At 43.4% G+C, this 22,829-nt stretch overlaps 2 protein-coding genes across 4 annotated transcripts; one reads left to right on the forward strand and one right to left on the reverse strand.

The window, feature by feature from the left end:
- The first annotated feature begins 2,461 nt into the window (after positions 1 to 2,461).
- On the forward strand, positions 2,462 to 13,752 carry DNAJA2 (DnaJ heat shock protein family (Hsp40) member A2). Its single transcript, XM_066327904.1, has 9 exons — positions 2,462 to 2,644; positions 5,332 to 5,391; positions 6,376 to 6,596; positions 7,864 to 7,944; positions 8,266 to 8,399; positions 9,594 to 9,790; positions 11,211 to 11,355; positions 11,530 to 11,657; positions 12,152 to 13,752. The coding sequence occupies exons 1-9, from the start codon at positions 2,567 to 2,569 to the stop codon at positions 12,338 to 12,340; spliced, it is 1,233 nt and encodes a 410-aa protein (XP_066184001.1). The 5' UTR covers positions 2,462 to 2,566; the 3' UTR covers positions 12,341 to 13,752.
- A 692-nt stretch (positions 13,753 to 14,444) lies between these two features.
- LOC136366667 (borealin-2-like) lies at positions 14,445 to 21,150 on the reverse strand. 3 transcript variants are annotated; one of them, XM_066327905.1, is made up of 10 exons: positions 20,880 to 21,147; positions 20,542 to 20,670; positions 19,524 to 19,564; positions 19,121 to 19,181; positions 18,418 to 18,485; positions 17,599 to 17,666; positions 16,884 to 16,961; positions 15,699 to 15,831; positions 15,391 to 15,477; positions 14,445 to 14,623 (listed from the first exon to the last, which is right to left on the reverse strand). In XM_066327905.1, the coding sequence occupies exons 1-10, from the start codon at positions 21,037 to 21,039 to the stop codon at positions 14,576 to 14,578; spliced, it is 873 nt and encodes a 290-aa protein (XP_066184002.1). In that variant the 5' UTR covers positions 21,040 to 21,147; the 3' UTR covers positions 14,445 to 14,575. The 3 variants fall into 3 exon arrangements, 2 of the variants coding, with proteins under 2 accessions (XP_066184002.1, XP_066184003.1); XM_066327906.1 differs by having other exon boundaries at positions 16,884 to 16,922; positions 20,880 to 21,145; XR_010744550.1 differs by lacking the exon at positions 14,445 to 14,623 and having other exon boundaries at positions 16,884 to 16,966; positions 20,880 to 21,150.
- Between the last annotated feature and the right edge of the window lie 1,679 nt (positions 21,151 to 22,829).

The following is a 22,829-nucleotide window of genomic DNA, read 5'->3' on the forward strand; positions in this document are numbered from 1 at the left end:
TACCAAAGAAAAATACCTCTCCTTAAATGGGATTTTCTTTCTTTCTTTCCATGCATCTCTGAACCAGACTAATAATTAGAGTCCATAGGACTGTTTTCCAGCAACCATCCTCTGCCCTGCCACTCTTTGTCTCCCTCCAAAACTAGCCTCCATTTTCTTTTGAAGCTCTTTACTGCTGCCACGTCTGCAACCCTGGAGGCAGGTATTACCATCATGTCCTGAACCAGATCATTATAGGCCAAATAAACACATTGATGGAATTTAGGGTCCCAAAAACACCCACTCAAGAAGCAGCAGGGAAGCCACCAGCAGACAGTACTTCCCAATCCAGCCACTGCAACCACAGGGTGTGCCAAGATGAAGGGTATCCCTACAGAAAAAGAGGGAAGAAGCCTTCAGGCACTCAGATCTGTTCCCCTTAGGCGAGAGACCTATTCAAATTTCTATGCCACAAGCACAACAATCTTTTGAAAGGGCCTTTTCTGTTCTCTCTCATATGTCAGGCCAGTAATCTGTTCCCAGCAGCCTCTCCTCAGGGCTCAGCCTTGCTCACATCTTCCTCAGGGAGCATCCTCTCTGAGGCACAACCTGGGCTTATCCAGAAGAAAACAAGAAGGTAGTTTTTGGGGTTTGCCCTGGTACAGACCCCATGCCATCATCACCCTTAGCCACACACCTGCCACAGCTCTTAGAGCCTTCCAGCAGCCCCTGCCTAAAAAGGGAGTAATGACCAAGTGACTACAACTCTGAGGAAAGCCTTGGTAGTTGCTCTCCTAGCCTAGCTTTAATAGAAAAACATCTAATTAAACACAGCCCAGCTTTTTATTTGCCCGCAAAGAGTCGTGTTTAGCTGGGGCCTTGGGGCTGGTGCACTTTGTGAGTCACTCTGGGCCTCACACAGCAACTGGTGCTTCAGATCCCAGCAGTGGAGCAAAGCACAAAACCAGAGCAGATGGGTACAGTGCTATTTATAACCGCTCAGCAATGTGTCCCTGAAGGAGCACCCACTGGAGCTTGGTGTGCAGGTGCCCCACACACCTCAGTGGCACGCTTGGGGAGGCAGGAGCTGGGGGCTCAGGGGATGTGGGTGTCGCCCTGATTTTTCAACCTTCTGATAGCTTACATTCTTGGACTGGAGCTTTCTCACGCATAGTAACATAAACAAAGTAGAATGTTTTCGTATTCCTCTTTGTAATGGACCTGATTTGACCAGTGGAGTCAGAAAGGTGTTAACCTCTTCTCCCAATCGCTGGTCAATGTCCAAACCCTAGAAGACCCTGACCTCAAAAATCAACTTCCTTCTTTTCTCCTTTCTCAACAAGACGGGTGAGTGTGGTTTCTTTCGTCCTCTAGTGATGACATGGGTGCACACAGTGCTGTCTCAAGTTCAAAATTTCAGGCTGAGACCAACTATGTTGGCATTTCAGGTTCAACAAGACCAAGTGCCAGTCCTACCCTTTGGCCATAATAACACCCCACAGTAACACCCTGCAGCACTCCAGGCTGGGCAGAGTGACTGGGAAGTGTCTGGTGCAAAAAGATCTGAAGGTGCTGGTCAACAACGGCTGGACATGAGCCAGGTGTGCCCAGGTGGCCAAGAATGCCAATGTCTGTACCAGGAGCAGGGCAGTGACTGTCCCAGTGTCCTGGGCACTGGTGAGGCCACGCCTCGAGTGCTGTGCCCAGTTCTGGAAGGACATTGAGGTGCTGAAGTGAGTGTTGAGAAGGGGCAGTGGGGCTGGGGGATAAACTGGGGTACAGGTCTGATGAGGAGCAGCTGAGGGAGCTCAGCCTGGAGAAAAAGAAGGTCAGGGACTGAACTTAGGACTTTCTACAACCCACTGAAAGTAAGGTGCAGCCAAGTGAGGCTCAGGCTCTTCTCCCAGTACATGACAGCATAAGAGTCTTAAGCTGCACCGTCGGACGGCCAGGTTGGACATAAGTTAAGAATTTTTTCACAGAAAGAGTGGTTAGATATTGGAACGGCTTGCCCAGGGAGGTGATGGAGTCACCGTCCCTGGGGGTGTTTAAGAAAAGACTGGACACTGGACAGCACAGGGCACTCAGTACCACGGTCTGGTTGACATGGAAGTGTTCGGTCACAGGCGGGACTGGACGATCTCAGAGGTCTTGTCCAGTCCGCTGACGCTGTGCAGTTCCAGGCGGGACGGCCGAGGCCGCTGTTGGCGGTGGGCCGCTCCCGCCGGGCAGCGCCGCCCGCGCCCTCACGGCCCCCGCGCCCTCACGGCCCCCGCGCCCTCACGGCCCCCGCGCCCTCACGGCCCCCGCGCCCTCACGGCCCCCGCGCCCCCACGGGCCCCGCGCCCTCACGGCCCCGCGCCCTCACGGCCCCGCGCCCAGCGCCCCCTGCCGCGCCGCGCCGGAACTGGGTCAGGGGCGCCAAGGGGGCGGGGCCGCGCGCCTCGCGCGTCGCGGCGCGGTGACGCAGCGCGTGCGCGGTGACGTCGCGGCCGGTCCGTGTCCGTGTCCTGCCGCCGGTCTCGGCCCTGCCCGCGCCGCCCTCGGCCCGCCCGGCCCCGCTCGGCCCCGCCGCCGCCGCCCCGCCATGGCCAACGTGGCCGACACGAAGCTCTACGACATCCTGGGCGTGCCGCCCGGCGCCTCCGACAATGAACTCAAGAAGGTGCGGCGGAGGGGCGGAGGCCGGGCGGTGGGGGAGGTGGTGGGCCCGGCTGGGCAGGGCCCCCGCGGGGCGGGCTGCGAGGGGAGCGGGGCCGAGCGGGGCGCGGGGGGCAGCCCGCGGGCGGCGGGGCTGAGGCCCGCGGGGCGGGCGCGGCGCGGTGCCCGGTAGGCCGCGCCCGGGGCCGGGCGGTCGGGGGAGGCCGCGGGCAGGGCGAGGGCCCGGCGGGAGCGCGGGTGGCGGGGCCCGGCCGCGCTCGCTGCCGCCCCGTCCCGGCGCGGCCCGCGTGGGCTCCGGGCGCGGGCGGGACGCGGCTCATCCCGCCCCCGCGGCACCGCGCCGCAAGGGCTTTTTGGGGATGCGAATCCCTGCGGGTCGATCCTCCCCGGTGCCATTGTCTGCCCCACGTGCGGGCCTGGGGAGGATTCGGTTTCGCTCATAGATGCGATTCCTCCCAGGCTGAAGGCGGCAAGGCGTGGTAAACAAAGAGGGGAGGTGAAAACTTGAAGCCAGGTCGTCACTATAGCAATTCCATCCTGTAGTGTATAAACCACTTCTCTTTTTTCTTTTTTGTTGGGTTTTTTTTTTTTTTTTGTTTTTTTTTTTTTTTTTTTTTTTTTTTTGTGGAAGCCCTTAATGACCGTTTACACGTGAGGGAGGAGAATGAACCAGACGGTTCACTAGCAGAGGCTTCCGCGGGTGGGTGGTGCTGGCACCAACAACTGCGCCTTACCCGTCATGCACGCGGCAGCCTAATTTGTGCAGGGATAGGCAATTGCAGTGTTGAAATTGGCTGGAGATGGAAGGCAGGCGGTGAGAAGGTTCTGTTTTGTATACGGCACTGTCCACCAGAATATTTTGTTTTCTTACAGAGTTCGCTTAAAGCTGTCCGTGTCCTGTAGGAATGAAAATCAGAGCAGTTTTCTGCTAGGATAGCCTGCACCGCCCTATATTAATTACTGCATGGTAGACTAATCATGGAATGTAAAGTTTCCAGCTGTCTGCAACGCCAAGGAGTTAATGTATATTTTATTGTCATTGAGAGGTTTCGTGGATACTTTAAAATATGGTATTTTAACCTATGTAACAGTATAGAAAAAGTGAAAATGAACCTTAGTCTGAAAGGGCTGAGAAAATAGGTTTTACACTGGCTAAATTAATTTTTACTGAAGTTATATATGTTCCCAATGGAGACCTTGATTCTGGATTTGGTTCTGATGAAAGAAATAGTTGTGCCTTCCTTTAGGGCCATGGGTAGTTGTAAGTGTTGCTCTGGCCTTGAAATGCGGTTATCAGCAAAGATGTGAGGGCTTTCTCATTTAGAAGATCACCATTGCAAGCTCCTCTTTTCCTGTTTATATAATGTTACTTAGGTTATCAGTTTAGTGATGATTTGATTTTTTCTTGGTTGTAATATTTAAGATATATGGGGAACATGCATTATAACAGAATACACAGGTCTGTGGAACATTATGCTTTGTTCCTGATGGGTAATTTGTCTAGTAAGATGTATGAGTTTTGGTTTTTACACTTACTGTGCTTTAGAATATTAGGCTTGTAATATCAACATTGTTTTTATTTCATAAATTCTTTATCATGTCGTGATTGCATGCAAAAGTACTGAGTGTTTCAAGATACAATCATTAATGAGAAATAACTGTATTGATATAAAAAAAGAGAATTCGTTTGTTCAAAAGTTGTGATGTTGCGATTTCTGTAAAGCTCTTAACATTGTAGTTCTAAAGAGTTCGTTTAGGTACTCTGTTACCTAGAAATAAAGTGTTTGAAAAATCCTCTCCAAGAATTGATACTTCAGTTATTTGCAGTTGCATCACTGTAGCTTCTTTAATGTGTGTAATTTGAACAATAAAAGACTGTATATAATGTAATTTTTTAATATCTATCCTGTGATTGCTTCTGAGGGGTGTCGAGGTGGAGTAGAGAAAGGCTTGAAATTTCTGCTGCCATCAACTCCAGTGGTAGGAAAAGTCTTTGCCTGCTGTGATGCTTGCTTTGATCCTCTCACGTGTAATCAGAACAGATGAAGGGAGGCTGAAGATCCAGTGATGGTCAGAAAACAGCACTCTGGAAAGTCCCTTCTGGGGGTTTGGCTGTGCTTACTCCTAGTGATTTACACCAATGAAGTTAAATAAAAGCAGTGCTATGTACATTTCTGCACGCGTAGCTCACATACTCAGCTCAGAGTGAGGTGAACTCTTCCATTAGTGATAGTAGGGAAGAAGGAAATGGTTGTTGTGAGGAGTGGTTGTAGGGTTGAATGGGAAGCTGAGGCAGCCATTTTGTTGTTACTGTACTGCTGTGATTGAGGGCAAAGACAGATGGGGTCAAATTTACTGTTGTGGTGTAGGGTTTGAGTGGGTTCTAAAGAGTAAATCATTTTAATCAAAGTCAAATGGGATTCTCCCTCTAAGTGAAAGAGGATAAGCAGGAAAACTTGTTCTAGCTGTCGTATGCCATAGCTGTGTTTAAATGCAAGTCTAGTTAATGTATGCATATAGCGATGTCAATTTTTTTTTAGGTTGTATCAATCTAGGAGTGATTTTGGAACACTGTAGCATTTTCATTTTGCTTTATTAGGATTTTCTTTCTTCCTAAGGACACGACTTGAATTTCTCAGGAAAGAACTGATTCATGGAAATTTTAACTAATTTTCTACTTCTTTCAACTAGGCATACAGAAAACTGGCCAAAGAATACCATCCTGATAAGAATCCAAATGCAGGGGACAAAGTAAGAAAGACTCTTTTTTTTTTTTTTTTTTTTTTTTTTTTTTTTTATAAATACCTTAAGTTGTAGCATCTAAGGAACTGAATACAGGTGTTGGGGGCTTGCTGTTTAAGTTGTTTAACAATACTGTGAGAGTGAGCATTGTCTGGCCAACTTCTCCCCAATCTCAAAATCTGCCGTTGTACCTCGTGACAAAATGCAGCAGTTGACTGAGTCAAATTGGTGGAGAAGCTAATGCTGAGGGAAAAACTGCTTCTCATTTGCTAAGATAATGTCAGCTGGCATTGGCATGTACATAGGAATTTGAAAAAGATTGTCAGTTTTTCAAGTTTTTCCAAAATGGAAAAATGTATGTGTAGAGATTTGTAAAACTGCCGCAGCATAAAGCAAATTACATATGTGGGAAGATAGAATTAGATTTGTTATGCTAAAAGCAATTTAAAAATTGTCAATTAAGTTGACTCAGCTGATTATCCTTAACCAAACTGAAGTTCTCATGGCCGCTTAGAGGTGAGCAGAGATGACTGTGAAAAGATACTAATTTGCCAAATACGTTAATGTACATTTCAGTAAGCTACTTAATTGTTAGTGTATTTTAAGAACCCAACATCTTGAAGTCTCTGCTGTTAGTATGTAACTGTTGGGTATTCTGCCTTTTGGCTTCTGCAGTCTTGTGTACTTGGGGGTTTTCTTCTGTTGATTTCTTTTTTTTTTAATTTGTAAGAAATCTGTTTTATGCTAGTGAAGAGTAAAGCCAACCAAGTTTTGCAGTAAAGTATCTTATTTTATGGTAAGATGTAACAAAACTGAGCCCAAGTCTGACTTTAAAGTCTTGCTAAGAATGAGTTATATTAAAATGAGGCTGGAAAAGTGTTTAATTTTGTGCCTTCTTAATTGATAGGTGTTTGTACAGGAGGACAAACTCGTAAAATGCTGCCTTGAAGTTGTAGATGATGATGCAGTGTTTTGCCTCTGTTCCTCCCCTAGTTCAAAGAAATAAGCTTTGCCTATGAAGTACTATCAAACCCCGAGAAGCGGGAGCTGTACGATCGATACGGAGAGCAGGGGCTCCGAGAAGGGAGCGGAAGCAGTGGAATGGACGATATTTTCTCCCATATCTTTGGTGGTGGATTGTTCAATTTCATGGGTGGCCAGAGTAGAAGTCGCAATGGTAGAAGAAGAGGAGAAGATATGATGCATCCACTCAAGTGAGTACCTTGATGCTGCAACTTGTACTTTGAAGCTTTCCTGACTGTAGAAACTCTGCTGGTTGATAGACTTCTCAGCTGAGATCCTCTGCAGTCTGCACTGCTCTCCAGAGCTGCATGTTGTGTGTAGAGCAGGGGCTAGTCATGTGGACTTGGTTAATCTAGAGCCTACCAAGTACTTTGCCAGGTTATTTGAATTACGTACTTTGTTAGCTTTATTTTCTTTGTTTTGCCCCTTAATTATGTTTGGTAGTTTTAATCTAGAAAAGCCTTCAACAGCCAATTATTACATACCAGGCAGATTCTTGGGAAAGTGCAGGTGCTCTGGAAAGACTTGAATTAATAGGGCAATGCCCCCTGGAACTATAGTTAAACCTCATAATTAATGGAAAAGTGTGTATGGTGGCTTTGGTTTTGGCTTTGTTTATTTTGTCAAAGCCATTCTTGAATATCACATCTAACTGTGTTTTGGAGATCTCTTCTTGCAGTCATGCCTGGCTTTTTGCCTGCTGGGCAGGTCCCTTTTAAGAACTTCAGTTAAGCAATATCTTTCCTGTGGTTGGCAAACTGTGCTAGGTGAAGTCAGTTTAACTTCACATGCTTGCTTAGTTTAGTAGCTAGTACTCCATGGTATATTATTAATAAGCTTTGATGTTGTCATTTTTTGTAAATACTGATGCCAGGCAACCTGTTCTCAATACACTGAGTTGAAATTTGCATCCACTTGCAAACCCTTTTAGGAGAAACACTAAAAAGTAAAGTGACCTTGGGAACATGCTAACCCTTGCCCACTAAACTCTTGTGTAGAAAACCCAATACAGTAGGAAGTATTCTGTGTGTTCTTATGCATTTATGCAGTAGGCAATATTATTGTGTGGAATGTTAACAGAGGTTTGTTTCTCATCTGCCAGGTAGAATTAAAAATAATAATTAATGATGACTGTATAACAGCACCTAAAATTCTAGATAAGCTTGTTTCCTATTGATAAACACAACTAATCCTATCTGGTTTCTTCTGATTAAATTACAGCTTTTCTCTGAAACTGCGTTCAGATTTACAGTGTATATTGATATGTATGGAGTTTTTTTTCAATAACTCTTTGGGGAAGCCAAAATGGTGCTTTAAAATCTTATTTTGACAGCAGATTTAGTCTTGTTAGGAATATCTAGGTTGTTTTTCTTTTTATTTGTCCTAAGCAATTATTTTAATTGCACGGGGAAAGTAAGTTGTTAAATGGTAACCCAGGAGAAATACTTTATTTTGTAGAGTCTCTTTAGAAGATCTGTATAATGGAAAGACAACTAAACTACAACTTAGCAAGAATGTCCTTTGTAGTGCGTGTAATGGGTAAGTTTGTTTGTATTTTTGAGTTCTCTGGTTGCTTTGTTGGCAGATAGTGTAATGAAGGATCTCCTGGATCAGATCCTTATCAGTATTTGACTTACTGGAGCCTGCTTTCAGACCAGCAAATTGTTGAACTTGAATGATGCTGTTGATGGAACTGGAACTATTCAAGGGCTTTGTATGGGGGAAGGGTGGGAGCGCAGGGAACCGAGCTGCAATTAGCAGTGCAGTTGGGCATGTAGGCCTGTTAACCTGCTGCTGGAGGAGCTTTCTGGGTTTTGCTGAAGAACTTCCTTTCCATGCAACTGTTGCTTTGTGCTGCAGGCAGGGAGGGAAGGCCGGCTCCGTTCAGAAGTGCAACGCCTGCCGGGGCCGGGGCGTGCGCATCATGATCCGGCAGCTGGCCCCGGGAATGGTGCAGCAGATGCAGTCCGTGTGCTCTGACTGCAATGGAGAAGGTAGGCCAGGCTCTGCTCTGGTACTAAATCTGCTTGCTTGGATCCTGCTGAAATCTCAGGAGGAACTTATCCAGGACACTTCTGCCCTTACCCAGTCAGCTGCATCTCACTCTGGTGGCAGCATGGAGAAATCATTTCATTCAGAACAGCAGCAAGATTTACAGTGTTTAATGCACTGGAAAGCAGCCTAGAAGATCAAGCAGTAGGGATTGATCATCTTTAAAAACACTTAGATGTGATTATTACTTACTGCTGCTACTCGTGTTAAAGTAAAAACTCAAGATGCTGCTGGTTTAGGAGCTATTTGTCTTTTTGCATCTCCTGATGCCCAAGGCCAGTCATAGGTTAAAAATGGGAACCTAAAGTTGAATTTTTAACTTCTTCAAGTTTAGATTATATCTTTGCCTGAATTGGTTCTGTTTGGGTGTAACAAGTTCAGCACTTTGTCTGATTTCTTTTATGTCTTCTGCAGTTGGCAGAATAGTAACATCACCTTGTGGATGATTTTACTCATCACAACACTCAAGCTACAAAGAGTTGTACTTTGTGACTTGTCAAAACATTTCATGAATGATGTCTTTAACATTTCATATGCCTAACCTACATATTTTGTAGTTTCAACTGCATCATGATGTTATGCTTTGTTTCACAGAAAGGTGGTTTAAGGTGAGAAGCTTAATATTTTAAGCCAAGTGCATCTGCTTCTGGCACTTAGTACCGAAATTTTACAGTCCGTGTGCCCTAATACTTTGGTTACTGTGTATAGAGACAAGAGCTCACTGGAAAGCTAAAGGTGAGGTAGAACAGAGCATTGAACCATTTTGGATTGTCACCCTTCAGTTTGCTGGAAGCAGTAATGACCTCTGTAGGGGAAATCTGATGTGACCAGCTCTTTCTCTGTTTTTGTGTGCAAGACTCTCTAGTTCTGCTGGTTGCATTTACTCAGGACTGTCTTGTGAGGACATTCTGGGAGATGGGGCAATCAGAGAACTTTTATTTTACTGTTTTCTTCTTTCCCCCTGTCTCAGCTAGGGTAAATGAAGCCTGGATTTCCTCTTGAGAGAAATTCATAAAGCAATATCTAAATCACTACTTGTGTTGCAGAAATTCTTCAGCTTGCTTTCAAATAGTTGCATCCACCTCCTAGGTAAAACTATGTCAAAATCTCTGAACTCAAAATCTGTCTTTATTTAGGTGAAGTAATTAATGAAAAAGACCGCTGTAAAAAATGTGAAGGGAAGAAGGTGATCAAAGAGGTAAAAATACTTGAAGTCCATGTAGATAAAGGCATGAAACATGGGCAAAGAATTACATTCAGTGGAGAAGCAGATCAAGCTCCCGGAGTGGAACCAGGGGATATTGTCCTTTTACTCCAAGAGAAGGAAAATGAGGTAATGCTTTTGAGTTTCTTTCAAATGCCTTTTATTCCAGTTGTTAATATTTAAGTTATATAAATGGCCATTCATTTAAAGCATTTGATACAGTTGCAGCTCTGGGAGAGATGGTGAATAGCTTTTAATAGATTTATAGTGTGTAACGTGGCTTTCATGGAGAGCCAGAAAAAAATGGGCAAGTCCTAAGCCAGAGGATAGGCAGCTTCTGATGCCTCCTGATGCTAGTAAAAGGTCATTTTCTCTGATGAGCTCAGACTGACTTTGATTCAGTAAACATATTGAAGGATCCATTCAGGATGTTAACTTTATTCTGCTTTGCTCGTGACACTATCAAAATTTTAAGTGTGGCTTTTTTCCATGTCTTGTGACATGGCAGGGAACTCCTGATAAAGTCCCCAGATGGTGCTTTCTGTATCTGCTGCTGTGGTTCTGGAAATGACACAAAATGGTGATCTTGCTGATTCACTTAATGAAACAAATGGTATTATTTTATACTGGTTTGGTAAGACTTATGTTCACTGTATTCTGGACTATAGACACTGCACTTTGGAATTAAATATTACTATTTATCTTCTGTTAAAACTCACGTGGAGCAGAGTTGAGGTGACTACTCCTTTTTTAATTCTGCTGTTAAAAAATGCCAGGTATAGCTATGATGAAATAAATAGTTTGTGTGTTGCACTCGAGGAGTGGTTTCCTGTTGACAGAGTAGCGTAGGTACAAATTTCAACTCCAGTCATATATTAAGGATATAATATTGGTTATCTGCTAATTTAGGTACTTCGTAAGCTTTTCAAAGCTGTGTCAAGGACTGCTAATCTGCCAGTCTGTACTTTGTACTAGTGAGTAAAACTAGATAGACTTTGTGTTTTAAAATTTCCCTTGGGATGCAGCTTGTGGTACTGCCAGTGGACACATTTTAAAATATACTCTTATTAAGAATCCTGAGTTAAGTGGCCTGAAGATCACTTCTGACAGCTGTGTACTAAGTGATCAAAGCCCTGCTGTAGGTCAAGAGAGCTAAAGCAGATACATGTGAGGGCAGGAGTTGAAAAACAAGGATGTGGTTTATATACTCCAGTGCAGATGAAATAGTGTCAAGCTCTTGTCAGTTTTGTTTATAGGTTGCTTGTGTGGAACTTGCTGGGTGTGAAAGAGCAGTGCTGCCGTACAGGCAGGTTTAATTTGAATCTTACCTTGGTGTGTGGTCGTGTTTGGCTTATTTTAGATGAAACTTGGTCAGGCACAAACTTCCCAAGCACGTTAAGCTGTCTGAATTAATAGAATCAAGTTCACTTTGTACTGAGGCTGTTGCCCTGACATGGAATTTTAAGGATAAATAATAATGAATTCTCAATAATGAAGCTGGTGGAGTTGTGATTATAGTACTAGAAATGACATCTCCTTTGTTTTCCAGGTGTTCCAGCGGGATGTGAATGATTTGCATATGACACACAAGATTGGACTTGTTGAAGCACTGTGTGGGTTTCAGTTCACATTTAAGCACCTTGATGGACGTCAGATTGTGGTTAAATATCCTCCTGGAAAAGTAATTGAACCAGGTAGGCTTGACCTGACCAGGATTTCTTTGTTTATGCTTTTGTGCTTCTTCAGCCCTTTGTCCCACTGTTGTTGTCCTGTTAACTGAACCTAGGCTGGGGAAACAGAACTGTATGGAGAGAGAATAGCTCTGCAGTAGCACTCTTCTGATTGCTTTACTTCTCTTTGAATTCCAGGTTGTGTTCGTGTAGTCAGAGGTGAAGGAATGCCACAGTATCGCAATCCTTTTGAGAAAGGGGATCTCTACATTAAATTTGATGTTCAGTTTCCTGAAAATAACTGGATTAGCCCAGAAAAGCTTTCAGTAAGTAGTTTTTCAAGCAAAAATGTGGTGTCTTGACAGAGTGTATAAAGAACCTATGTTGTACCTCATGGGCTTGCTTTTAGTGCTTAAATTTAGATGCAAGTTCTTTTAACCTTTTTTATGGGCCATGTGTTACATGGAAATACCCCTTGAAATACCAATTTATGGAAGCTGTATTAAAGAGCTGTGCAGATGGTACACAGATGAGGGAAGGAGGAGAATCTTTCTGTTGCTGTGTGATAAGTTTACAGGGAGCAGCTGTATATTTACTGATTGCACTTTTGGTTGATGATATGTGGAGCTGTTGGTTTTCTTGAGGTGGTGTCTTCCAGATGATACCAATACTTTTAAATGACTCTGCAGTTCAGGACTTTCAACAGCACAGACTTCTAAGCCTGCTCTTAGAGGTGTCTTGAAGTTGTGGGGAAACCGGAGACTTTATTTATTTAGGAGTTGTAGATGCAACACTGAATGCATTTCCTTTTTTGGGGCAGGAACTTGAAGATCTTCTGCCAGCTAGACCAGAATTTCCCAATGTAATTGGTGATGCAGAAGAGGTAGATCTTCAAGAATTTGATACCACTCGTGGTTCAGGTGGTGGCCAGAGACGTGAAGCTTACAATGATAGTTCTGATGAAGAAAGCAGCCATCATGGACCTGGGGTACAGTGTGCCCACCAGTAAACATTTGTCTAAAAAGTTGCACAAGGATTTTCTTTCAAATTTTGCCTGACTTGTTTTCAGCAATCCAGCTGGATTGTATAAGTAATCCAGATGAACCAATGGACATCTATTGCTGTATGTGTAACTTTTAAATTGGTCTATAGTATCTACAGAGTGTAATTTAAACTAACCACAAGCTTACATCTTCATTTTGATTGTGTAGCAGAATAAAGCACTTGAAAGGAAGACGAGACTCCTTTTCACATGGGTTTTAAGTTTGTCCTCGTATCTGTGCTTGATTTTTACCAGTTTTGTGTAGATTTTAAGTTTCATATTTTAAATTCAAATTCTACATTGTAAAGTTTGTGTACAATTTGTCCTGAGGCTTGGTATTTGGCTGCACCTGCATAAGCTGCTACAAGTAGAATCAAGAATTTCATAGCCTGTATCTATCATCTAGATGCATGGTAAATGGGCTTTGCACATAATGGGTTTAGAGCTGACTGGGAACAATGAAAGACTAAATTAGAAGTGGTTGTAAGTTTTTTTCTACCATCTTGTGAACGGTTTCTGAAATTAAATAAAAGCAGTTGGTGTATAATATATTTCTTTTGCCTTGTAACTCTTACTTTTCCAGTGGCTTTAACTAGTCTGTGTATGAAGAGACTATGTAGATGATAGATATTTTATAAACACAGGGAGGCTGAAGCTGCTTTAAGACTAGGTGAAGGTTAGATAACAGTTGTGTGCCACATTCAAGTCTTCCTGAAAGAGATGACTAAATGGGCACAGGGAAGGCTGCAGCCATGTCCCCCTTGTGTGAAGAAAACAAGGATATCTGAATTCAGTCTAAAGATAACAAACCCCTTAAATGGGAAATGATTAAATTCTGAAATAATGGTGTCTTTCTCTTAGCCTTTGAATCCTATTCAAAGCCTGATTCAGCCTCACTTCCTAGAGAAATGTTTCCAGTTAAAATAAAAATTCTTTAACCTGGAAACATAATAAATGGTAGATGGTTTTGTTACTTTTCTAGTAGTTTGCACTTTGGTTTAAGTATGAAGATATTAAGATCTCCAGCTGCAGTTCTATTACTATTAATTGGCAAAAATGCCAGAACAAAGCAAAAATGTGACCTTAACTAAGGAACTGTTGTGCATGAACAGTGTTGGGTTGGTAAGCTGCCTCTATTGCAAGGTTTCTCTCCTGTTTAAGTGAGAAAGTTGAAGCTCTACTTTTCTTTACAAATCTGAAGTGTGACTTGTTTAGTTATTTCTCTGATAGTTGTTGACATTTTATTGATGAGGTTGGAGCGACAAACTCCAAGGGTTTCAATGTGCTTGGGTAGGCATTGGCATTTGAGTGTTGCTGAACATCCTTGTTATAGACTCTAAAAATGAAGCAAAAATAAATACTGTTTGATCTGTATTTCAGTACTGACTTATGATGTGGCATTCTCTAGTGGGTCTTTTATTTTCATTTATTAAAACTTGGTGTTGCTTTTTGTGAAGCCATGGTTACATGCTGATCCTTTCTCCTGACCTCACCAAGGAGTCAGTCCTTGTAACCTGCAATGCTTAAACAATTACAACACTTCTCTTCTGCTTTTAACTCCTTGAAAATAGAGTAATACTCAAAACCTTTAATCCCCATTATATTTTTTGAAGGGGAACAGGAAGGAATTCATGGTAACTTTTCATATAGCTATGTAAAGGCTAGAGGAAGATCACTGATCACTGGTAGGGCAGTTCTGCTTCAATCCTCAGGTGGCATTAATTTGGGCTCCTGCCAGCAGCACCTGATAACAAATTCTAATTTTATCTGTCATCTTGCACATTACTGTCATGTCCCACACAAGACTGGAAATAAATGGTTTTCCTGTGTTAGATTCATATATGCTACCACATAACTAAAAGTGTCTTAAGGCTGTTCAAAATTTGTACCTTCTACTTCAGTTTATTTGTGAGTTGAATATTAGAGAAACTTACTTCCTGTATACAGACTCTTACTGTTCATTTTGCTATGAAGTTAGTTAAAATCTAACCTAAGCCTTTTATAAACAAAAAGTAGTATTTTCTTCTGCTTTCATATCCATCATAATAGGAACTTAATAAGACACATCACATTATATAAAAGCTTATTAAAACATTTACTGGGCAGTATACAGCTTTATTAAGACATAATAGACATAATTTCAAGACTTTGGAGGCAGCAGGCACGAGCAGTCACCAATGTTCTGTAGTCACAACTGTTCCATTAGTTTGGTTTAGGTGTTACCTTTCCACATAGTACAGTCAGCTCACTCTGAGGGGGGGAAAATTCATTTTAGCACAAGCTACCCAAAAGAAGTTGGAAGAAGAAAGGTCCCTACTGTAAAAGCAAGCAGTGAGCACTCGCTCCCCACTGTCTCCCTACAGAGACAGGGCCAGAACAAAATACACAGAACAGCCCCCAGACCTCTGGCTTGACTCAGCTGCACTGGGCTCTGTACCTGTACAACTGTAAACTGGTTAATACCTCTCATGTCTGCATAGATTTCCATTTCTTCAAACAATAGCCCAGGTACCATCTTCAGGAGGGTTGGGCAGTATGTGCTACAAAGTTCTGTTCCACTTTTATTTTGCTTCATGAGCATTAAGGCAGTTCCTGTTCAACTGCAGCAGAGAATTACCAGGTGTATTATAGTTCTTACTCAGCAAGGGACATACACTAATGCATTGTAAGAAGATTCAAAACAGCTGTAGCTTTGTCAGCCTTTGAGAATGAGATAAGAGAATGGCAGTTTGCTCACATGGTGGGACAGCCACCAGAGCACTGCAGAAGGAAGAGTTTATGCTCCTGTGGTCCCCCAGGCTATCACCAAACTGCACATGCTTAGGTAAGTGCAGTTACTTTTACACATGATCTATGTGCAGCAGTTCTCCCCTCCCTCTTCCTCCCTCCAACTGATGCCAACCAGTTCAGGGTTAAACTCCAAAGAGTTTATATTTCCATTCATGACAACCTGACATGAAAGCCTGAGCTTTCATCCTGAATCCACAGATCTGAAAGCCTCCCTAGTTCAAGCTTACCACCAGGTTATGGATGTGCTGGACTGTATCCTGATTGAGGAGCTGCACATCGATATTACGGAGGTCTCCACCAGCTGTACACAGTGTCTATGAAGAGAAACAATTCATTAGAAGATTAAAAGATTTCTCCTGCATGCCCAGCTTCTCTGGAACTCGTGTGTTCCCTCGTACATTGCAACACTTCTGCAACCATTTTTCCTTTTGTTTAGCAGCATCTCATTTAGGAATAGCAAGAACTATCACTATCAGACTATTTGCATTGGTCAACTACTGAAAGTTGAAAATGTTAAAATAAAAAAAAGAGATACCTGTCCATCAGCCAGGGGAATGTTGACAAATGGAACACTTTTATGTTGAGGTACTGATTTACTTCTTTTTAACATGCCTTGAACTCTTCCACTGGCAGGTAAAGTTCTTGAGACAGTCTGTTGTAATCCAGCACTAGAATACAATGAAAATGTTACTCTGAGGTTAACTTTCTATGCTCTGCTGGAAATTTTCAAGCATGAAGCAAATGCAAGTAGTAGGAAATACACCTAGGAGAGAGGCAGTCATGTTTAAATTTTTCCTGTTCTGCCAGGAGACTACAAAAATCCAACCATGGGCAGCACTCGTGGGCACTGCTGGGTAACGTTTTATGACCCTGCCACTGTAATCTTGTAAGGCTGTGACACAAGATGACATTTTGGCCTCTCAGTAACAAGAATATCCACTCTCCAATATCAGCAATGAATGTTTACGGTTTTGGAAAGAGGAAACTTCATGCCTCAGGGCTTGAGATAAGACCTGTGCTGTAACTATCTACCACAGAGGGAGATATCAACAAATACCAAAGCTGCTACCTCTCAGAGGCACAGGGCATGCAGAATTCCTAAGTTTTCATTATACAACTGTTCTTATTTTATTTTAAAAATGTAAGATTTGGGGGTGTTCTGCATGGAAACAAGCCTCTGACATTTATAGCAGGCCAAGGTGAAACTGAACCATTTACTGGTTTCAGGACCGGTTTAAGTTGTTCGCCCCTCACTTCAGCTTGTGCCAGAAGCAAACTCTGTAGTGTATGGAGAATGATACTAACTGAAAATCTTCACTATTCAAGATGCCAAGAACTGATTATCAGTGTGTTTGGTTGAGGAGTTTGTGGAGATTGGTTTATTTTCCTTTTAACAAAGCAATATTGGGGATATTTTAGTCAAGGTTGGGCTCTGAGAACAAGTTTGAGATGCAAGTGTAAATAGTGAGTGAGAATAGAATTTATACTCTAAATACATTTCTTTAAAACTGATTTAGTTCGGACATCAAGTCCTGTGCCTCTCTGATAATGTAAGTTAACACTCACACCAGAGCAGGAGGTGTACCTGGTTTGGCATCCCCACTGTCACACTTAGTGACAGACCACAAAGAATCTACATGTAGATTGATAATAATGTCAATATATAGTGTCTTGGTACTGGACAAAATTATTTATTAAGAACAAACTGAAAACCCCTTACCTTCTAGCTCCCTTTGGAGTGGCTTTGAGATTTGTGGCACTGCAATGAAAACAAGGAGACTTAACATCCTTCTGCAAGCTACACTAGCAGAGGAATAAACAGAGAGTAAAAAAAAAAAAGTAGTTATTGGTTTTGTGTTTTGTTGGGGGTTTTATTTTATAAATTTACTATTTTTATTTATTTCCTCCTCATGTACTTCTACTGTAAAGTTCTAGCTAGGATGAAGGTAGACAGACAGTAGATTAGAGAATGCTGAAGTGCCCCATGACAGGGATCTAATGTGAAAAACATGTGAAAAAGCCCTCCTGAGGTAAACATGACATAGTGGCACCTAAAGCATACAGAACACAATAATAATCTATGTTATTAGGCAAGGGTGAGGTGCAATACCCAAGTTAGGTGTTTATTACAGAACAGTTCAGTAGTACTGGCACAGCAAAGATGCTATCCTTACATGCTCTCTGCCATTAGTATTGTTTGGGAATCTGCACTGCTCCCCTGAGTTCAGAACTGTATGCCTTTATGCCTTCATCAGCTACAGGTGCTTTTCTCTTCAGGTTCACATCACCCCAGTGCATCTCAGTCAGGTTATGGAAGAATCCTTATCAGATGTATTCCCATTGGGCTCAAATCTCAGCTACTATCTTTGAAAATAAATGTGTTCAGCACTCCCAAGTTCAGGTGAATTAAATAAGCTATCAAAGGTCAGTCTTACCTAGAAAGAGAATTCAGTTTGCCACTTAAACCAGAGGCCAAGGAAACCAGCGACCTGGTTTTGGAAATCTGAAAATTTATATATAAGACTGCAGTTAAAAAGGTGGCATTTGAAAGCAAAATTATAGGTATTTGGAGGAAACAATACAATAAAAATTCCCTGTTGTAAAAGGGTAGTTAATTCCCATAGTGCTGCCTTATATATATATATAAAATACCAAATATGCATTCTAAAAGAAGCTTCATAATGCCAAAACGTATTTATTCCTACTGAAGGTCTGTATAACCAACCACCTGTATACACTCTTCCAACTTTCAAGCCTTTTTACACTAAAACTCAGTAACTGCACAGAATCTTTTTTGTATTTGTTGTACATCAGTGTCTGGCTGAGGAGCTATACTGCACAGACCGACTGAGATGACAAAACTAAATCACTTGATTTGGTTTAGAGACAAGAATGCACACTCAGTTATAGAAGAGGATGGAGTAGACACAAGGTTGACTTAAAAGATAAAAAAAGTTTCAGCAAAATATGGTTCCTCAAACTATCAAGACTTACTGGCAAGTCAAGAGAGAATGACTATGCCAGTACTTGCCAGCCTGTGTGAATTAGTCACTAGAAGTGCAGACACTATGTTTCATTATGAAAATAAATTACTGTTTAGCCTAGCTTAGATTCAAATATGTTACATTTAAAATAACTGACTTTTCCAACCGAGAGCAGAGCACTGGCCTGCCTGGTCATGGATCTAGCAGGGTTGTGGCAGGTCAGAACTGATTAAGTCCTTATGTTTTTTGAATAAAACCAGAATAACTTACTTTTTTAGTTATTTTCTTTGCAGAACTGTGCTTGGTATCTTCATATTCAACAATTGTAGTTACCTTAACTAGAAATGTATTAGCAAGACAAGGAAAATAAAGATCTCATGAAGTGCACAAAACACCACTTCAGCCTCCTGTTTGAAGCCCGTTCCCCCCCTATGGACAGCTTTACCCCCTCTACTGCCATCCAGTGTCATTCACCTGGGACACAGGTCAAAGCAAACTGTTCATCACAGGCACTGGGACACACAGGAAAGTTAAAAGACCCCAGATAATCCCTCAGCTCGCAGACAAAACAGGATTACACCCCAGTGTTAGTGTCCTCCTTATTGCATATTTGGGGATATGAAGAGAAATGGTATTTTTCTTACAAAGCTTAATGGGCAGAATGTCAAGGGAAACCTAAGAAAAGAGGGGTGACTTAGCTCTGCTGCTATACTGTAAAGCCCTAAATCTGCCTCTTCTCACCATTTTCCCTGATAAATACAAAGGACAGAAGCTCCTGGCTCATGCTTTAAAGTACTTCTACAGTAGCATAGCTCATGATCCTGCACACTGAATGTGGGGGGGTCTGTTGTGCACATTTCCCCCTTGTATTCTTCAGGCTTAACATTCATTTTACAAATGCTTCATTCAAACCAGTAAAAAAGAAAAAAGAAAATGTAAGAACCACAGGCTATATATCGATGAGTTGACCTGCCTTTTTTGCTGTTGGTCCTCACCAGTTTGGGATTTGGCATGTCTTCTAGAGAGCAGTCAGTCTAAAAAAAAATGTTTATCCAACAAGGGAAGGTAATCAGATTTTTCCCAGCAGATGCATATTATGTTACAAAAGGCAGTGAACTAAAAGGGCATGAAAGCAACTGAGAGAAAGAAGGATTGGCTAAACACCAGTTTGGGGAAACATCTGAATTTCTGCCAGCAGATGACCCTAAAGCTTTAGGTAATGTTCATAACTGCACCATGGCTGGCTGTCTAGTCTTTTCATACCATCTTCTATTTAAACACGCAGCCAAATGAAATCATTTGCCTGAAGTATTTACAGCAGGGAGAGAAGAATTCTATTCTGTAAACTGTGATAAAATTTGAAAACACACACTTACCACTGCAGCAGCAAGAGCCACTTCCTCCCGTCCTTGCAAATCTGCAACTCAAGAAATTATAACTTATTTAGATACTATTACTTGCATAATTTTTATCTTCTGATTCTTATCTTATGGGCTCGGAAGCCAAACAAGTAATTCAGGATTACAGTGGTTAAATAGATAACCTTAGGTCAGCAGATGTGTTACATTTGAACAAGATTCCAGTCTTGTAGGCCTGTGGTCACTCCTACAAAACAACAATGAAAATCTAAGGCCATTTCAGTGTTTCATCCTTGAAAGAATCCTGAGTGTAGTCACACAGGGTATCCCCCGAATTCAGAGAGCCACCACCTGCACCCTTCACTGCAAACAGCTAATGAATGCTCTTAGGCAGAAGTTTCTCCAGAAGGACACCAAAATACATACTCAGCCTTACAGTAAACTCAAGTTCTTCAAGAGGTTCAGGTTTGATCTCTGTGTGGCCCCTACAATTTCCAACTGCAAGGCAGATGAAACATCAGTTCTCACCAGAATATACATCTGATGCTGAGTGGACACATCTTAAACCTCTGCATCAATGGGAGTTAAAATTAAACTTGTTTGCTTATCATCACAGATCTATGACTAGATTAGAATGGCTCAAGAGAGTTCAAACTGACAGAGAAAATAATCCCTGTGGCTAAGGACAAACAGATTCAGATTTTAAAAAAATGCTTATTTTTATACACAGAAAACACTAGGTTTGTAATTATTTCTTGTCTCTTCAGACTTTAAATAATAAGATGACTTAAGTGCACACAGACCACTACTCTCCAGACTGGTCACCAACTAATTCTATACCCTGTGTTACACAGATCAGTCTACTTGAACATGAGTGCTCAGCGAGCATCTGCTGGGTAACAGCACTGCTGATCTGCTTCAAATACAGGGCAGACAAAGCAAACCTTTTCACGAAAGCCCCAGGTTCCCAGATTTTGTCCCGTAGCCCCGGGCACATCGCTGCCCGCAGTCCGAGCGCGGGGCCACGCACTCTCACCGAGCACCTCCTTCCTTTTCATCTTCCTGACGGCGGCCGGCATCGTCAGCAGCTCCACCGCAAACGCCTTCTCCGCCGTCTGCAAAAGCGAATCCAGCTCTTTCTTCATCTCCTGGATGTGCTCCTTGGCTTTAAAACAAAACACGCTCTTATTGCCATGCGTGGCACATGTTTCCAAGTACAAGCACTGCAAGACTGCGCTACATAAGAAAGTTAAAACAGCGATTTATCCGGAGAAACCCGAGCGGGGGCTCGGAGCGCCTGGAGCCGCCCGGGGCGCGGGGCTGTCCCGGCCCGGAGCCGCCGTTCCCTCCCCACCGCGGGCAGCCCGGCCCTACCCTGCTGGTCGAAGTCGCTGAGGAAGAGCGCGATGCGCTGGTCCTTCTTCTTCTGGGAGAGCGCGGAGCGCCGGTCCCTGTCCCGGGGCAGCGCCCCGCGGTCCGGCTCCACGCCCGAGTCGCTGCTGCGCCGGCGGCACGGCGCCTTCCCCGGGGCCATGGCCGAGAGCCAGCCCGAGCAGTGCCCGAGCAGTGCCCGAGCCGTGCCCGGAGCCCAGAGCGCGGCCCGCCAGACACACCCCGGGGCGGGCAGGGCCAGGGGCCGAGCGGAGCCCGCGGTGCCCGCGCTCGGTCAGAGGGGAGGAACGGCCTGAGGGGAGGGAGGGGTGCCAGTGCCCGCCTCGGAGCTGCCTCCGGCGTTGGCGCCCGTAGGACGAGGGGAAGGGTACAAACCGAAAAGGGGAAAACGGAGGTTAGATAATAGAGGGAAATTCTTTACTGTGAGGGTGGCGAGACGCTGGAAGCCAGGGAAGTTGTGGATGCCCCCAGCCCGGCAGTGCTCAAGGCCACGCTGGTTAAGGCCCTGAGCGCCCCGGCCGTGAGGGAGCCGTCCCTGCCCCGGCGGGGGCGTTGGGACAAGCTGACCTTGAAGGTCCATTCCAGCCCCTCAACCCTGTACGATCGCACGATTTAATGATCCTTGTGCCCTGGCAGGAGCTGACACACAGACACAACACCCTCGGTGCCGGCGGCACAAACGAATGGCGCTGCTGTGTTCCCATCCCGGGCCTGTGAGCGCCGCCCGGGGCCCGGGGCTGGGGCCGGCTTCTGCTGCCGGGGGCCGCTGTTACGGACACGAAAGAACCATACTCCAGGTTGAGAGGTGAGCAGCAAGGGAAGGGCCCTTTATTATGATTTGAGGTTTAAATCGGATTTGGGATTTGATCAAGGATTGGGAGATGAGAGGAACACCTCTCTGACCCCAGTGGTTGATTCAGCAGTCCAGTACAGAGAGGTATGCAAAAACAGCCTACTTTTGTTTATGTTACATTGGTGAGAGACTCCACTAAAAATATGTAAACAAAATCATGAGAAGGCTAAAGAATCAAAGCAACACCAGGGCTTCCCCAGGTGCTGGGAATCCTCCGTGCTCCAAAGGAAGGAGCCTGTTTCAGAGCTCAGCTTTGCGTTTAGCTAAATTACTGCTGTTCAGCATACAGAGCATGCAGGGTTCCAGAGCTAGCCAAGAGAATAACCTGCTCTCCGCAGTGCAAATGGTTACAGCTTGTGCAAATTCCCATCAGGTGAAGACAGGATTTAATAAATACATAGTAACAGGGAACATCAGAAAGGCATGGCTACACCAAGTATTGAATATATAAAAATATTCAAATCCATATAGTTGAAAATAGAATTCCTTGAAGAAACTTATCTTGTATGTATCTAAAGAAACCCAAAACAACAAAAACAAACAAACAAAAAAATATAAAAAAACCCCAGAGGTATGAGTATCTTGAGTTTTGTACAAATTTGAGTAAGGAACTCTGCAAAAAGGCTCTTAGATAATGCTTTAAAACATTAGGGGTTTTCACATGGTGTATATGGATGCTGCAAGCTCTCTGAAGTGAGAAGCTTTTTCTCTATCATATGCATCTGGCACATCTCCTGAGCCAGATGGAACTGACTACGTCACTCAAAAAGAGCTGTAAAAATCTGACTGACAATTCGTAATATAAGGATTTTGTATCAGATCATGTTCGTGTTTGTAAAGCAAACAGCATACTCCACATCCCCCCAAAAAACCCTTCCAGACAAACAGGTAAATGTTTCTGTTCCAGATAACACTCAAAATGCTGATATAAAGAAAAGAATATCCTGCTTTTGGTGGTTCTGGCATATGCATATATGTTTACAGAAGCAGGACTAGTTTCCTTTTCCCTAAATTTTGGGGTTTTTTTTTTAAATTACCAAACAAACACCACTGAAGTAATTCTGAGGTGTCATTGCAAA

Source organism: Sylvia atricapilla, chromosome 12 (genome assembly GCF_009819655.1).
Source record: "Sylvia atricapilla isolate bSylAtr1 chromosome 12, bSylAtr1.pri, whole genome shotgun sequence".
Lineage (NCBI taxonomy): Eukaryota > Metazoa > Chordata > Aves > Passeriformes > Sylviidae > Sylvia > Sylvia atricapilla.